The 18417-nt window shown below is 38.6% G+C and overlaps 1 protein-coding gene across 3 annotated transcripts; it reads left to right on the plus strand.

The window, feature by feature from the left end:
* The first annotated feature begins 453 nt into the window (after positions 1-453).
* LOC116463593 (translocon-associated protein subunit gamma) lies at positions 454-18237 on the plus strand. Of its 3 annotated transcripts, XR_009212089.1 has the most exons (6): positions 454-637; positions 1804-1930; positions 7177-7275; positions 11774-11905; positions 17002-17110; positions 17742-18237. XR_009212089.1 is itself a non-coding variant. In XM_032146783.2 (5 exons), the coding sequence occupies exons 1-5, from the start codon at positions 505-507 to the stop codon at positions 17009-17011; spliced, it is 501 nt and encodes a 166-aa protein (XP_032002674.1). In that variant the 5' UTR covers positions 454-504; the 3' UTR covers positions 17012-18237. The 3 variants fall into 3 exon arrangements, 2 of the variants coding, with proteins under 2 accessions (XP_032002674.1, XP_032002672.1); XM_032146783.2 differs by having other exon boundaries at positions 17002-18237; XM_032146781.2 differs by lacking the exons at positions 17002-17110; positions 17742-18237 and adding an exon at positions 12952-14918 and having other exon boundaries at positions 455-637.
* The last annotated feature ends 180 nt before the right edge of the window (positions 18238-18417 follow it).

Consider the following 18417-nt stretch of genomic DNA (forward strand, 5'->3'; position numbering starts at 1 on the left):
TGTGTAAAGGAGAAGGGATTTTACATGAGTTAGCTATACCTTTCTCTTCTTTCTTCTTCAATGTACTCAGTCCTGTGTACGCACAGAGGGCACTAATGGCGTGGGGCCAGAAGAGCTTTTAATTTTGGAATTCTGAAGAACTAAGAACTCAAGAGTCTGTCAGCAGTTCTGAAGTGAAATATCAATAAAGTTTTGTTAATTTTTTTTTTTTTAAAGCACGGACTAAACTACAAATCCCTTCTCTCTCCTCCAGGTGGACGGGTCACGTGGCTCGTCAGGAATCCGGAAGTCTGGCCCGTTCGCCCAATCACGCCCGGGAGCCTATCTAGCGGCGCCAGGCTGGCCAATCCTGGGGACGCTTGCTCTTCGCCAAACCGGGTCCCGCCTCCGCGCGCCGCGCTGACGGGTCGTTAGCGGATACGGCGGCCGCAGGGGCGGAGTCAGGAGCCTTTGCCCGCCTTGGCGGTCGGCTCTACGTTTCCGGTTCTCACCTCCTGCTCCGCCATGGCTCCCAAAGGCAGCTCCAAACAGCAGTCTGAGGAGGACCTGCTCCTGCAGGATTTCAGCCGCAATCTCTCGGCGAAGTCGTCTGCGCTCTTCTTCGGGAACGCGTTCATCGTGTCTGCCATCCCCATCTGTGAGTGCTGGGAGCGAGGCGGGTTAGGCAGGCCGCTGGCTGGTCGGGCTGGGCGGGGACGTGGCAGGACCCGGCGAGCAGGCAAGGCGCGGGTGCCGGGGGTCGGCAATCTCTCCAGCTCCCTTGAGCAACGGAGCCTCTTCTTTGGGCACAGTGTTGTCGCCTGGGATTGTCCTGTGCAGCACTCGGGGAGGTCACTTGTTAAAAGTACGCACGTTCCCGAGCTCCACCCCGGGAGAAGGTGGTTAACTAGTTCTGGGGTGGCGGCCCCGAATCTGTATTTAAACAGACAAACTCAAGCATACTGTTTGTGCCCTTTTCCATACAACTGTTGCTTGCCGTTACGAAATTTTAAACTTATATTATTACTTATTTTGCATAAATTAATTAGGTGAGAAACCATGAAGTAACCCACTGAATTATAAGTGCATCTTTACGTGAGCTACTTCACACCACTGCATAATTTTCCTGGTTTTTGCAAAAAGAGAGAGGTTGAAGTGCCAGAGGTTAGCGATCTACCATGTTTAGACTTTTTAATAATCCTACTGGACCAATTCTAGAATTCTCACTTGGTTGGGAAACTGCAGACTTGGACAAGGTCGTTTTTAGTAGAGCTCAAGGTTCCAGAACTCCTGTCTTCTGCTGCACTGTTGTTGGGCATTTAAAACTAAATGTATTTTTCTCTTTTGTCCTTACACAACCCAGCGTGCAATTAAAGTGATATGAAGCCATATTATGGCTCACTAATTCTACATAGCACTGCTTGGAGTTCTGATAACAGCCACGTCAGCAAGGAAACTATGGTTTGGGACTGCACGTGGCATTTTGGAATGGCCTGTATTTCGCATGCTAGTACCCTGATGAATGAAATTTGAAGTCTGACTTGTGATTACGTTGAGCCAGAGTTTGTTCTCATTTTAGAAGCAGAAATCTCATCTGGACTAGTAATAGGAAGGTGATGTTTTTCAAATGCTCTGAACTGGAAAGCTTGAGACTATACTGTTACTGGTTATCTCACTTCTGAAGATCCTCAGATACTGTTGGATTGCATAACTAATAACCTGGTATTTTACCAGGCTTAGCTATAATTAATTTCGCAGGCTTTTGTTACGGGGTTGTAATGTTTTGTTTCTTTTTGTACTCTTCCCCCCTTTATTTTAATTCAGGGTTATACTGGCGAATATGGCATATGGATCTTATCCAGTCTGCTGTTTTGTATAGTGTGATGACCCTAGTAAGCACATATTTGGTAGCCTTTGCATACAAGAATGTGAAATTTGTTCTCAAGCACAAGTAAGTATGTTTTTCAAGTGAAAGTACTACATGTTGTATTTTTATATGTCTTCTTAAGGATCATTTGTGTGTTGGTTTTAATAAGCATTAATTTGAGATATATGTATTAATAAACATATTTTGGGGGAAAGGAACATTGATGCTAGGAAGAATTATTAACTAACTGAAGTAGAGACAATGATCATTCTGACACGGCTACAGAAGTAGGTTTTGAGGGTGGAATTAGAACACTTAAGCACAGGCCTTAATATGAGGTTCATCAGAGAAAAAAACCCACCAAGTAAATTAACATTTCAGAAGCTAAATGTAATTCTTTGTGGAGAGAATTATTCTGGGCTCTTCACATACTATTTTTGGAAGTTAAAGAAATGATCTTTTTGTCATTATTATTTTTTGAGACAAGATCTAGTTCTTGCCCAGGCTTCAGTGCAGTGGCATGATTATGGTTCACTGCAGCCTCAACCTTCCCAGGCTCAAGGGATCCTCCCACCTCAGCCTCCCAAGTAGCTGGGACTACAGGTACAGGCTACCGTGCTCAGCCAATTTTTTTGTAGAGACAGGCCATGTTGACCAGGCTGGCCTTTTTATTTTATTGCTGTTTTTTTTTTTTTTTTTTAATTAAACTCTCTGTCATTTTCAATGCTAATTACATTTGTTTTCATACAAGTGTATAAAATGTAAAGGATTAACATATTCTAAGATCACACATATTGTAAAATACAGCTTTTACAGAAGAAAACTCAAGCCTCACCACAATAAACTTATACCTTAATTATAAGCAATTAAATATTCTAGTTTCATAGAGGTTAAAATGCAGGATCATCTAGATTTAGGAAAGATGGTAACATTTATTATTTCTCAGTGTCATGGTCCTCATTGTCTCATTGGAAGTGGTATAAATTGTTTAATTGACGCCCTTTGATGTTGCTTTCAGGTACACTGTGATACTTGGGTACGGATAGCAGGATTATTTCCCTCCTTCCTTGATGGGGTCACCTAGGTGCTGTATTGCTTTAGAAGTAATTTCTTTTTTTTTTTTTTTTTTTTTTGAGACGGAGTCTCGCTCTGTCGCCCAGGCTGGAGTGCAGTGGCGCAATCTCGGCTCACTGCAAGCTCCGCCTCCCGGGTTCACGCCATTCTCCTGCCTCAGCCTCTCCGAGTAGCTGGGACTACAGGCGCCCGCCACCACGCCCGGCTACTTTTTTTGTATTTTTAGTAGAGACGGGGTTTCACCGTGGTCTCGATCTCCTGACCTCGTGATCCGCCCGCCTCGGCCTCCCAAAGTGCTGGGATTACAAGCGTGAGCCACCGCGCCCGGCCTGGAAGTAATTTCTTAAAAGGCAATTGGAATTTCACTGAGACTTGAAGTGCGAACATACTTTGTATGTGCGTTATCTTTTCATCCATAGTTCTCACTCTAGTTTGGACACTGTTTTTACTTGTGTTGCTGTAACAACCTCCATCTGGTCTTTTAAAACAAGTTTAGGGCCCACCCTGCCATGCACTATATGAAGCACATTACCCTATGTAATCCTTATAGCATCCATATGAGGTGCAGGTGTTTTCCTTGTTTTATCCAGTGAAGAGTATGTATTTCTCCTTATGTGACATCATTTTTATCATGTCATTCTCATAACTCATCATGGCTTTTTTTTTTTTTTGAGACAGATTCTCACTTTGTTGCCCAAGCTAGAGTGCAGCAGCCCAATCTTGGCTTACTGCAACCTCTGCCTCCTGGGCTCAAGTGATCCTCCCACATCAGCCTCCCTAATAGCTGGGGCTACAGGCACGCACTACTACCACACCTGGCTAATTTTTGTATATTTTGTAGAGATGGAGTTTTGCCATGTTGCCCAGGCTGGTCTTGAACTTCTGGGCTCAAGTGATCCGTCTGCCTCAGTCTCCCAAAGTGCTAGGATTATAGGCGTGAGCTGCCGCGTCCAGCCATGGCCTGTTTTTTTTAAATGTATTAAAGCCAAATTCTTCTAGACCCCTGGAATGCAAGTCATCTGCTTCCTTCCTATGAGTCTGGCCTCATCTTTCAGAATTAGGCTTTAACCCTTCTGACTCAGCCCTCACATCATCCTTTGAATATGTCTTGTGCCCTCCCCCGTTTAGGATTAACTTACTTCCTTTCCATTCTTACCTGTGTTTTATTTTGAGACCTAGGAATCTTTTCCAGAGAAATCCTTCCTGATTTTGATCATTCCTTTGCTTTGTTGTCCCTGTGTTAGACTCTTTCGGGGAATGAGGAATAGAAACATGTTGAGATGATCTCAGTTAACAGGGATTTATTTTAAGAAATGGCCCAAAATGGCCTCAGTGGCCGAAGTGGCTTTAGCAGTTTCCTCCCTATTGTTCTGGACACAAAGGAGCTCAGCTTTCGTGGCTGCTGTTCTGATGGACCAGCAGAGAAGTTGGGTTATCTTTGTTATCTTTCTGCTTGGCAGCCCCTCAATCAGCTGCTATTCCAGGATTCAGCTCATGTGGGCCTCCACTGTATGGGACTGTTTCTTGTGAGGCATGGCCATCTGTGCATCGGGAAGCCCTCACAAGTGGGCATCTTGTATGACCCATCCTTTATAATACTCTTGGAACTCAGTCCCTTTGAGACTTGTCATTTTTTACTTATTCTTCATATCATTTTTCATTCATCTCTTTAGAATCAAAGTCATGTTCTTTTTACCTTCTCATTTCTACTTTAGGCTTCTTGAAGACACCCGCCATATTTTATACTCCTTAAAACAGTTAATGGTACATTTAGTTCAGTAAAATTTCAATGACTTACTGACTTAATAGACTCAGAATGGAGGTTTTTTTCTAAGTCATAGTTTTGGCTTTATATTAAATATGATACTAACTTTGAAACTCCTACAGATTTGCAAGATGGTTAAGGTTCTAAGATCCAGCAAGATGCTGAGTGTGGGTAGCTGTTGGCAGTAGAAGGAAGATGACTTCAGAGTCGACAGTCTGGGTTCCAGTGCCAGCTCTGCCACTCTTAAATGTATGGCCGTGGGCCTAATTTTACCTATGTAGACTTCAGATTCCTCAGCTATAAATTGGGGATGCTAGTGGAATTTCAGAGGGTGGTGAGGATTAATTATGATCATACATGTGACATGTTAAGCATAGAGTCTGGCACATAATAAATGTTTATGTGCAGGGTTGAAGAGGTTGGGGCTAAGAGAGCCCTTAGAAGTTGTTTTTGTTTTTTAACTTGGCATAATTTAAACGATGTTTGCAAAGATGTTTTAAGAAATCAGGTGGTGTCTTTTTTTATTTTTAATTTTGGAAGTGTTCTGACATACTGATGAGAAAGAGTAAAGGAAGAAAAATACAATTGATTTTATGGGTTATCTTAGTTGACTAAGTGCTAGGTCACTAGCGTGACCTCTATTTTGTTTTAGAGTGTTCAGCACTGAGTGAAGTTTATTTTCTGAGAGCTCTAAGACAGAGGGGAGGGCTTCCTCCTCTTGAGTTGCAGTAAACCTGCAGTGTGGTTGTTATGCCTCTGGTAGGTGAGGATAAAATTCTAGACCTAGAAGAGAAATTGCTTAGTTATCTGGTGTAATGTCTTCATGAGGATTTGTCATGTGGACAATCGGTTGACTGTCCTAAAGATACATAGTGACAACCAACTCTTTTGAAAATGCAGTAGTTTATTCCTGTGTCCTAACACCTTGATAGTTGGGGTGTGTATATATATTTTTTATATTAAGCTAAGAAAGGTTTCTGCAGTAAACTGTGTCCATTTCTTTTCAGTTGGTCTTTTGTAGAAAAAGAAGTTGCCTGATGTTAAGTTCAAGAAACACATTATTTATTTTTAATTTTTCTTATTTTTCCTGTTCTCACGAAGAAACATATTTAGTGCCTGGTCTGCTAAAGAGGTTCAGAGAGAAGAATCTCTGCCTTTGGAGCCAAGTGATCTGAAATGCAAGAAACATGAAAAAAGATAGTTTTTATATAATGAAATGAATCAAATGAAGTTGGATCTTTGGAGTAAAAAGTTCATTTTAGTGTCTTAAAGTGTCTCTTAAAAAGACAGCTGTCTGCCCCCTTAGCAGCCTTTTTCTTTAGGTTTCAGAATTGATTTCCTCTTAATTGTGTGTGTTTTGTGTTTTTTTTAGAACTATTTTTTCCTCTTTCCAGTTACCAATTTATGTGGGGTAACAAGGTTTAAAAAGTAACTTTGTAAACCTTTTAAAAAATACATTATTTGAAACTGACTAAACGTTTTCTTTTTATTAATAACAATGTCAATTCTAACTCAGTTCTTGAGTGAGAGAGCTAAAGATGGAGAGAGGTAAAAAGATAGGTAAAATCAGTTGCAATTTGTGCTGAACTTGTATCCCAGACACCCTTGTAGTTGAAGAAAGATTGAAAATTCCTGCCTTGAATGACCTGGGGCTTTCTGTCCATCACACCCAGCTTAAATTGTCCTTTGGAGTAAAGTTAAAATAATTACTTTAAGATATTACAGCTATTATTTCCACTTTGTTTAAGCCTAGTTTTCACTCCTGTTATGTACTTGGAATTGAAATAATACATCATTTACTAATGCCTTATGAAATTTATTTGTTGAACAGTTAGATGATAGGTTAAAACAAATTGTAGTTAAAATGATTCTTAACTAAATTGTGTTAATAGCATTTGACTTTATTAACCACATTAATTCCTAAACTGTGGGAAATTCTTCTTTTTAAGGGGAAATCAAACACGTCACTAATAAACCACATCTTGGACATTTCTCGAACTTCTCTTTTGGCTAGTGCAGTGTAATAAACTTGGAACTTTCAGGCCGGGCGCGGTGACTCACGCCTGTAATCCCAGCACTTTGGGAGGCTGAGGCGGGCGGATCACGAGGTCAGGAGATCGAGACACGGTGAAACCCCGTCTCTACTAAAAATACAAAAAATTAGCCGGGCGAGGTGGCGGGCACCTGTAGTCCCAGCTACGCGGGAGGCTGAGGCAGGAGGATGGCGTGAACCCCGCGGGGTGGAGCCTGCAGTGAGCCGAGATCGCACCACTGCACTCCAGCCTGGGTGAAAGAGCGAGACTCCTTCTCAAAAAAAAAAATAAATAAATAAATAAAAAATAAACTTGGAACTTTCTGCTCAGCTTCTTTTCTTGAAATGCGAAATATCATTCTGTTGCCAGTATGAAATATGAGTATGGTGTGTTTCTGAGAGAGAGTGATGTTCACCTCTGTCGCATATGGAAACTTTCTTTTTTTCTTTTTCTTCCAGAGTAGCACAGAAGAGGGAGGATGCTGTTTCCAAAGAAGTGACTCGAAAACTTTCTGAAGCTGATAATAGAAAGATGTCTCGGAAGGAGAAAGATGAAAGGTTTGACTCCTGTTTAAAGTATGGCCATCATAAAAGGGGGTACTTTGAAGAAAATTTTTTGATTTTTGCTTAAAGAATGTGGATTTTGGAATTGTCTGAGGTAAATTTTGGAATTGTAGTAGTAGTTGTAATGGAAATAGTAATAGTAATAGGTGACTTTTAGAGTTTTTATTACAACCAGATACTTTTATCTGTGCTGTACAATAGTTGATTTATTCCTCTAAAGAGCCCTGTGAAGTAGGTACTATTTTTATCCCCTTTTTATACCTGAGGCAACAAAGGTACAGAAAGCTTGGGTAACTTGCCCAAGGTCCTGAATTAGTACATGGTAGATCCATGATAAGAACACAGGCAGTCTGACTTGAGAGCTTGTACTTGTAACTGTCTGCTGGAATCGAGGAGGCAACAGAGCTTTGTACAGAGCAGGCTTTGTCTGTTAATAGGTGTACAACCTTGAACATATCGCCTAACCCCTCTGGGTCTGAAGGGTTTATGTGTTAGCATGTCTATGTGGTGGTATTTCTGTTCCTGAGCTTCCTGAGGGATATCCAGTAATTAGTTATCTGTATTGGTTGGGAAAAAGAAAATAACTGGGTTTTTCTCCTGTTGCCCAATTCTGTGCCACATTTGTTAGCCCCTAGTCCCAATTTTTTCTGCCAGCTGCTCTTAGAAAGCTTATTGGACAATCTTAACATCTGAGTAGCAGAAGTCCCTGTGTAAACTTGTGCTGAAGAATTGCCACATAGATTAACAGTTGTGAGTTTGCTTGTTTTCATGGATCTTTTGTTTCAGTATCAAGAAGGTGCTTTGTTGGAACATATTTTTTACCCCACTTTGCTCCAGAAAGACTTTGTGTGAACTTCGTGTTAAAGTGCATATAATATATTTTCTGTATTTAATACGGTTTTCTTAAAATGCATATAAAACAAGTAACACACTTTTAAAGGACCAGAAACCATTTAAAAGGAAGAAAAGGTGGATGAGCAAGTACCTTAGAGTTAGTTACAGCAACTGAGCACTGAACTTAGTTGTGGGTTTCCAGGTGTCAGGGGAAGCATCTGAGGTCACATAGCTTTCATTGTCTGACGAGAAGCAGCATGCAAGTCTTTCTGAAAAGAAACTTTCCTGGCACTGGATCTTGGAAATACTTTATCAAGTGGATCCTTATTTAAGGGACACTGAGTAACTTAATGAACAATGTCTTCTATAGTGGTTTTGGAAAGGTGCCAAAACATTATTAAAATGATTATCTCCTATGGCTCCTTTATAAAACTGAAGGCACAGTATTATGACAATGGAGGCCTTTCTGCTTGGAGCAGCTTTAATGAGGTCGGGTTACATAGCTTTCCAATTGCATATTTTTTGCATAGGGATCAAGGTTAGAGAATCTAGATCACTGTTTTAGAAAAAACTTTTTGTTGAATTTTTCATTACAATGGTGTTTCTTAAACTAGGGTATGCATAGTTACCTAAATTTCAAAATGTTTGTTACAGCTTTTAAAGGTTTTCAGTGATTAATTATGTCAGGGATAATAAATGGGTTTCCTCTGCCCACTGCAGTCTTGGACAGATTTGGTCTGGCACTTGTTCTCAATCCTGGGTTATGTCTCAGAATCTTTCTCAGTTTAGTGTTCAGCTAGTCACTACTAGTGAATCAGTTGAAATTGGGAATGAAACCTTTGCCATTTGCTGGATTAGGTATTTCAAAGTGGGGTGAGGTGGAGGTTTCATGGATATATATAAGTGTAGAGTGTCAGAACATTATAAAATTTCTCTTCTTTTCATTGGTAGAAATTTGGCTGTTTTTATTTCCACCATAAAAGCCATACGGGATACAGTTTGTACTGTATTGATTGACCTCGATAACTGGGACGAGAGCCTCTCATTAAGATCTAGCTTGTTTCTCTCTGAAAGAGTTCCAGGAGATTTGATATAAGGAGAAGGCTTATCAACATTTCTTTGCTTAGATGTGTATCTCTCAAAGCTCTGTCTACATTCATTTGGAATATATACTCCATGCCGCTTAAAAGTACTTTAAAATATTCATTTATCCAAGGATGGAAATAAGCAGAGGAGAATGTGAGATTCATTAACATTCATTCCAGAGTGCGAGTGTGGTTTCTTCTTGATTTACAGGTGATCTATCATTTGACATTATTTGAATGTAACAGTTGCTTGGTCTCAACTTTTCTATTGTAGGAAGCTCTTCCTGAAAACATCCTTAAGATATTGGGAAGTCCTGTCCCAAACCAGGTTTCCTACTAGGAAGAAAATGTCTTCTACTAGGCAGAACCATTGGCAATGAGGGCATTTGGGGGTCCTAAATTTAAAACAGAAACAGAAAAAAACAGCATATGGGTGGACTCAGAAAAAGTTCTAAAGGCTGTCAGGCAGTCCTGACTTTATACACTGATGTAACTAACACATGCTCATATTGGGATCTAGGGAAATCTAAAGGATTGGGCCACTTCTTTCATTAAAACTTTTTTGAAAATGGTTCTTGTATTAGTCCATTTTCATAGCGCTATAAAGATACTACCAGAGACTGGGTAATTTATAAAGAAAAATTTAATTGACTCACAGTTCTGCGTGACTGGGGATGCCTCAAAAAACTTACAATCATGGTGGAAGGTGAAGAAGCAAGTGCCTTCTACACAAGGTGGCAGGAGAGCAAGTGAGCGCAGGAGAAACTGCCATTTTTAAACCATCAGATTTTGTGACAACTCCCTCACTGTCACGAGAATGGCATGGAGGAAACCGCACCCATGATCCAGTCACCTCCCACCAGGTCCCTCCCTCAACATGTGAGGATTACAATTCAAGATGAGATTTGGGTGGGGACACAGAGCCAAACCATATCACTTCTTATTTAGGGCTTGACAGAAAAGAAGTTAAGGAGAAGCACTGTGATGCAAGTGAGATAATTTTATCATCTAGAGTAAAGTCAGGCTAATAACCTACGTAAGCAACCTGCCTTCACTGGGTCTCATGCCAGAGTCTTAAAAATGGAGGCAGTTGTCCTGAGTGTTCGTTCTAGTGTTAAACCATGTTGAGACTATGCATCTTACTAGGCTGGTCTCATTGATCAGTGTTAGAATGATATGTTTCCTGGAACTCCATCTCACGTTTTTTAAAAATTTACATTTAAGCTTCTATGAAATTAGAAGGTGTTTTATAGTTGATGGCTGCACTTAATGTAATGTCCTTCCCTTCTTCCAAACTTACAGTAAATAGAAGAGTTATTAAGTTGATGGTGTCTGTAGAATTGAGGAAATATGGCATCTGTTAGAGACTACAGATTTCTTAAGATGAGCATAAGATGTTAATTAGCCTTCATTTAGCTCCTTTCTAGCAAAACTTGTTGTCTTTGGATTAGTATATTTAATGAATAAAATGTGTCAGTTACCACTGACTTACTTAAAGTGCTGTCCTTAGGGTTGAGGGGATGTGTCATCTGACTCCAGAGTAGGTTTATCTTTTTGGGGGACGAAGTGTCTACAATAGTGGCCTTCAACCTTTTTGATAATGACCTACAGTAAAAAATATGTATTTTACCTTTTGACCAAATAAACTCACACGTGGACACATGCACATGTTTCATAAAACAATAATTACCCTACTCTGTGCAATGTGCTGCTGATGTGTTTCTGTTCTTTCCTATTTCATTTTTTTAAAATGCTGGTCTCAACCCACTCAATTTCTGTGGGCATTCAATCCACTTGATTGAGTTCACATCCCACTAATGGGTCACAACCTACCCTTTTAAAAACTGCTTTACAAAGTTAATTAACCAACAAGAATGAAGGCTCCCTTATTCGCAGGCATCCTATAACTTCCTTTTGCCTGTGTGAAGGGGTAAAAGAAAAGATGGATGAAATACTAGTAAATTAATAAGATAAACTATCAGAACAAGTAAAATAGAATAAAAAGTAGAAGGATTTTGCAGGCATTAAAAAGTCCTCCTAATGATTAAGCGCTTTTTTTTTGTTTGAATTAATAAAGATGGCTAACAATAGCCTACTTGTGTGAGACCACAGGTAATTTTTGTCATTGGGATTGTCTTCTGAAGGTGTGATATTGAAGTCTGAAATCCGTAGGCTATAGAAAGCCTCAAGCCCAAGGTATAGCCAAGGAAACTCCACAGGCTGCTAATCATGGAATGTGAGTTTTAGGTAAGGGCCAAGAGAGAGATATTTGACGTAGCTGCTGATGAAACCGTGCCGGTTGCCATTAATGAGTCCTTTCTTCCATAACCCTGGTTGCCTGGGAAAAATGGTAACATAACCAGCATGATGTTTTCTTCACTATCATAGAGTGACATTTTTTTTTTCAGTGGAAGAAAGGGGACAATTCTGACTAAATTTAATATTACAAACACATTCTTACCCTAGAACACTCAAGGAAAAACTTGTTTTATGATGAACTAGAGCCATTTGGTTCTTAAAGTTTTTTTAAAATCATATTTATAAGCTTGTTTGACTTGTTTCTGTGTCTCTAGAATCTTGTGGAAGAAGAATGAAGTTGCTGATTATGAAGCTACAACATTTTCCATCTTCTATAACAACACTCTGTTCCTGGTTGTGGTCATTGTTGCTTCCTTCTTCATATTGAAGAACTTCAACCCCACAGTGTATCCTTTTCAAGGTTATCTTTTTTAGAAGTCAAGAAACAGTAGTTCGTTTTGGTTTTGACTTGTCTGGATATTTTAGTGGAAAGAAAAACTGCTCTGGGAGTCAGTCCATTAAATAGTGCTGACTTTAGATAACTTTCTGGACGTTTAAAATAACAGCTATTGGTTTAAGATTCTTTTAAGTTTATGAATTATGACTGTATGATAAAGTATTATAAAGTAGTCTGTGGGAATCTGTGTCCTTGCCTCCTTAAAAAAAAAGCTCCAAAGAGCCAAAGCAAACCTGTCATTTTTGATAGCTTCTGAAATAATAAGCCCCTGTATCTGTTATTTTTGGGCTCTGGGGGTTGGGTGGATGGCCAATGCAGTTAAATAGGTTCATTCCAGTGTATCTTAATAGTGTTTCAAGCTGCTGTTAAGTTGAGCTTTTGGGCAAGAATCAGTCTTCTCTTATTAATTTATTAAAGGTGTTATCCAAGAATGTGCAGCCAAGATTTTAACAATTGGTGATTATGATGTAATAAAATATCAGATACCCTCCAGCGTGTACCTTCTGGGAATGCTGGAGTGGTTTGCTGAAAATTGTACAGTTCTGAGGCTGGGAGTAGCTTCGAACTTTTAGAACCTCCTTGCTGTTGCAAGCCAACTGCAGCAAAACACTGATTTGCAGGGAAGACTTATTTTTCCATTGCTCTTAGGGGGAGAAAAGGAAAACAAATCCCTTTTCTCTCCATGTTCTTTGATCAACTCTTTTCGTGAAGGTTAAATGGAATTCAGATTATTCTTTGTGATCATGTGTTCTAGGTTTCTGTCTTAAGTGTTTTTTTTCTAAATTGGAACACATTTCCTGTGAATGTTTTCCATTTTTTTTTTTTTTTTGGTTTTCTGTCTTGCAAATTGTGTTCGCAGACAATGGGGCTGCACATCATTATGATTACACCAAGTGTCAGGAAGGAAGCAGTACATTCCAAAGAGGTGGCCTCTTTATTTTCTCGAAAAACTAATTTGAAGTTACTCATTTTTCCATAACATTAAATTTCTTACAGGAACTACATTTTGTCCATAAGTGCTTCATCAGGACTCATCGCCCTCCTGTCTACTGGCTCCAAATAGACCATGTCAGCCTCACCCCCTGGCTTTGTGTCTATGGGTGGCCTGTGGTATATGGAAAAGTAGCAGGGTGGTCAGGGTGGGAGACACAAGATGTTTTTATAGTCTAGAGCCTTTAAAAAACCCAGTAGAATGTAATTCAGTATTTGTTTATTGGCTGTTTTTGACAGATTGTTGAAATTAAGTGAATTAAAAGGGAAACTCAGAGTACCAGGACGTTTATTAAAAGGAAACAAATGTCTTGCAATGTGCTGTAATCACAAGAGGAGAAAATAACTTGTTTCCTTGATCTGTCAGAGGTCAAAGTAACCTCGGCCGAGCTGTTGTTATTTATTATATAATAGTAGTAGGAAGTTAATAACTGGTTCTCTGTGTTCCAAGCACAATATTACAACTTCTTTTGAACCATAAATATCAGAATGAATCCTCTTCCCAGGGGATTGAACAGAAGCTTAATGTTTACAAGTGTTTGAATTTGTGATCTTAAATAACACAAAATTAAAAACATTTCTCCCATTTTCCAACTTGAGGAAGAGAAACTTGTGGAAAAGTTCTGTTTTTGTTTTTGTTTTTTTTTTAAAGAAGGGCAGCCAAGGTAGTAACCTAAAAATAGTGCCCAGGCATATGAGAGTTGTCCTACGAGGTTAAAGAACACACTGTTCCGCTGTATGGCTTTGGCCCTGAGTGGCCAGGGAGGTCAACTTGACCCTGCCATGTTGGTTTGACTTACTGAGACACAGGAATCATTGTTTTCCTTGACCAGGGTCTCACACCCTGGAGGAATGTTAAGTGAGAGAAAGAACCTCTTTCCTGAATATTGACATGTAAAAGACCAAAGTAATTTTTCTGAACTTCTGCAATTCTGAGAACTCTCCAAGGAATTTACAGTGATTTTAGTGCTTGTCAGCATTTTTCCATGAGGACTTTCATACATTTGACTCTTTAGTTCACACAGGTTCCCATTGATTGTGAGCAAAATATTTATCTCTTTAGCCCTTGGGGATCCAGCTGAGAGCAATCTCTTGCATTTTTTTTTACCCGTGTATGTACAGATATCATTTCTTGTGTATGCCATGACTTGAAAAAGTTTGGGAAGCTCTTTAGCAATATCAGCTAAAAGGATATGAAATCACAGGTGATAGCAGTTGTCATTCAGTAATTTCCTACAAGCAGCACCCCAAAGGAAATATAGTCCTAATCTTTAGTATCCACTTCTAAATTTAATGTGAGTTTCGTACATATTATTAGTTCTTTTCTTTATAATTTTATAAAAAATATTCAGGAGTTTAACTTCCACTTCCATGCTGTGAGATGTTTTGGGCTCCATCCAAGAACTTGGAAGAAAAACAGGCAGGAATGCATTTGCATAATGACCCAGATCATTTTCTGCAACTGAGAATTATATCTCATCGTAGCTTCTAGAAGTCTGCAATTCTTTACTTTTCTTTGGTGCATTATTATCTAGGTGCCATCACTGGATAATGTGGAGTGACTAGAGAAGTCAACATTCACTGCAAGGTACAGTTAGGGTAACACTTAAGAGGTTTATTATTTTTTAAAAACTTTTCTTGAACTCCTGGCCAACATGGTGACACCCTGTCTCTACTAAAAATAAAAAAATTGGCCCGGCGTGGTGGTGGGCGCCTGTAATCTCAGCTACTCGGGAGGCTGAAGCAGGAGAACTGCCTGAACCCAGGAGGCAGAGGTTGCACTGAGTCGAGATCGTGCCACTGCCTGGGTGGCAAGGGTGAGACTCCATCTCAAAAAAGAAACAAAAAAACCCAAAAAGTTTTCTTTACTGTTGATTTAAAAAAAAAAAAAAAAAAAAAAAAAGCCAGACCATAGTTTGACTGGTGGCATGGAATTTGTGTATCAAATAAATGCATTTGCTTATTTGACAAACCATCAGTTTCTACTATTTGTTACCAGAGTTGGGCCACTATCTTTTAAAATTGCTGGTGAAAACTTGCCACTAGATGGCAGTGCCTATATAGATGGGGAAAAAATTGCCACCATTCTTGGTATAATACAGTGTAGCTTAGATGAGGTAGTGAAATAGGGGTATCAGCCGAATATTCCTAATATAGTTTCTCTTGAATTAATAAACTGAAGATTTGTAGGAAAATGAGCGAGCAAAATTTGTTTACTGTTGTGAATTTTTCCTGCAGCACTCTGTTTTTAACCAACTTTCTGTACTAATAGATACATTTCTGTGCATAAGATTATAAGGCATATACTCACAGTTCAGTAGTTTTCGTTAAGGATTTACTGTGTGAGTACTTTACTGTGAAGAATTGCAGAACCTTTTCCCCTCTACTCTCGTCTAAAAGTTCTGTGTGGCACACAGAGATGCGACCTACTCAATCTGACTTAGATAGTAAAACCATGCTGTAGAATTTTTGTCTTAAAAAGACCACATACGCAGCACTCATGAAATAAAAGATTCATCTGTAATTGGGATTCAAAGTGATTAAATTCCTTTGTTCATACTCATAAATAGCACTAAAGTGTTACATTTTCATTTACCTATTTTTAGTTCCTCCATTTTAACTTAATAAAAATCTTGGATTGATATTCTTAAGCAGTAAAAGTTTACTGGTTGTCCTATTTGATATTATTGAAACTTGGAAAGGATAATTTGAAACAAGGTTTGAAGTTAACTGAAATATGGAGATAGAATTTATACTCAATTCTTGTGAAAAGTCTTGCTTAATAAGTATGATTAAACTTTGCTTTTTAAAATTTGTATTTTCCCTACACTTCTTTATAAGAATCCTATGATGAAGTACATAATCTTTATTATATTATTTTACATTAACCATCTTTTTTTTTTTTTCAAATTGTTTTTTATTTTACTTTAAGTTCTGGGATACATGTGCTGACCATGCAGGTTTGGTACATAGGTATACATGTAACCATCATTTTAATATCTCACACATGTAAATGCACATCTTGGTAGTTACCGATCAAATGTATGTGAGGCAATGAAAGGCATTGAGCAGTTACAGTAAAGGGCAGACATCAGGCCACTGCCAGTATGTACCTGCTGTGCCTTCCTGCCTGCCCTCTTTCTTTGTTTTCAGTGTGCATGCCAGTCACTGCTGCTTCTGGAGACAGGATGGAAGGATCCATGTATGGGTACATTTATGGAGAAAACCAATTTATAGATGTATCTATTAGAGCTCTAAGGGATTCTCTTTCACTTCCTTGGGACTCCCAAGCAGAGGAATTAATAGATTAGGAGGGTCTTTTGAGGGGTTGGTTTAAGTTTTTAGGGAGATGATAGAGGCTAACTTCTCGTTGGCCTTCATGAATTTTCAGTATATCTTTTTGCTGACTTATCCCTGTTTGATTTCTGAGTTTGGATTAATACTTCAGTTTTTTAACAACTTCAACATTCTCACAATTTCTGCATAAAACTTTAAAGCTTAAAAAGAAAAAAAAAAAATCTACCTAAAGGAGCACTGAACTAGAACACAAAATACTTGGGTTCTAGGCCTGGTTCTGCCATCAACTAGCAGTGTGTGAGTGTGGGCAAGTTTTTTTCATCATCTATCCAGGCCTAGATAGATGCTCATTTTGCTCATTTGTCAAAGAGGGATGGCTTTGCAGATGGCTAAGTTTCCTGCAGGCTCTGACATCTGCCTCATGGCTTTGGCACTCTCCTCATGAAGAAGTGACAGTTCTTAAAGTGGGAAGCCAGACACAGGGTTTCTAATTTGCCTGAGATTTCCATATAGGGATGGCTGGTACCCACGTTACCTTTTGGAATGATAGATTCTCTGCCAGGGAATTCTTTTCGGAAGAGAAAAGAAAAGAGTGTGTGGAATTTTTTTAAGGACATAACTGTGAAATAACATTAGTATATTTACCATGACAGATTCGCATATAAAAAACTGTTCCCACAGCTAAGCCATAATATTTATATTTGGTTTTGATTTGCAAGTTTTTAAAAGTGAATTTGTGAAGCCTTAACCTTAGTGCAGAGTGTTCTAAAACCCAGTGAGAAGTGATATCTTCAGTAATCTCCATTGATAGAAAATGTTTGGATTGCAATTTAAACCTCAGACTTTTGATCACTACTATTTCTGTTGAGTGAGTATTCAGTGCAGCTTAGCTGCCAATATAATTTTTATTTAGATGATTATTGCCTATTTTATGGTCACATATATTTTACATGTGCATGTTTTACATATATGGAAAATATACATAAGCCTCACAGTGAAAGATCAGATAAAATCTATTGTGAGATTGAATGCACAAAATGCTTTTATTACTCTAAGCAAATAAATCAAATCACATTTCCCATTAGACAGCACCTCAGCTCCTCTATACATACAGCAGTTCGCTGGATTGGATACACAATGAACAACTGAAAAAAATGATAAATTTCCATCATTCTGATACTCGGGCAAAAAATTCAAACTCTGTTAGAATACAGGTACTAGTAATCAAATAGAATTTCTTGATATCTCCCACTAGCATTTTCAGATTTAGAATTTAACCATGAAGTACGTATCTAGAAATAATGACAGACAATCGCATTATAAAATAATATTACAGTTCTTCTGTAAACCTCAAAGTGATTTCTGTGTGGGGAACTTGCTGACCAGAAAATTAAATTAGAATTGTGTACATCCTCAGATATCCAAATAGAGTTAAAGGGCCACTCCCACACCACCCCCTTCAAAAAAAAAACAAAAACATGTTTTCTCTCTTTTTACAGATACTGACACAGTATATTCTCACAATTTTTCTCAAGTGGGATATTAATGAGGGTAAGTAGCCAATAGTGGCAGGGCTAGATATCTCAGATTTTGAGTGCAACAAGGGTAAGCCCCATTAATCCATGCAAAGAACTTTCATGCATATAGTTTAGTGCATATAATATGATTATGGAACCAGAAGTTCTTTAACATTTTGCTTTTCACTAGGCAAGTTAATTTACCCAGCATATTCTGAATAGTGACATAGCATTTTTCACAAAGCCAGTGGTTGACTTTCATGTTAACAACGCCTTATAAATACCAAACATTATATTGTAAAATCCCAGTGCTAATTAAACAATGAACATTTGCCTGTCTGGGTATTTTACAGGTTTACTTAAAAAACTGAGCATGTGTATGTTTTTGTAAAGCTCAAATATTTAAATTTGCAGAAGTTGTGCCTACAAGCAGTTGAAAGTATAAAGCAGGTTTTAATAAAATGTAGTAAAAAATGAACACCTAATTGCAGATACATTGCATTTTCTTCGAAGCTAAGTTTCCGTAGCAGTGTAGCCCTCTCTTTTATAAATCAGCTGCAATGTCACTAAAGATTGGGGCATTCATCCTTTTACTGTCTCTACTTGTAAGTGGACATAACATTAGAATCCTAATAGACATTCTGGATAAGTTGTACAA

The sequence above is a fragment of the Hylobates moloch genome, unplaced genomic scaffold (assembly GCF_009828535.3).
Source record: "Hylobates moloch isolate HMO894 unplaced genomic scaffold, HMol_V3 SCAFFOLD_43, whole genome shotgun sequence".
Taxonomy (NCBI): Eukaryota; Metazoa; Chordata; class Mammalia; order Primates; family Hylobatidae; genus Hylobates; species Hylobates moloch.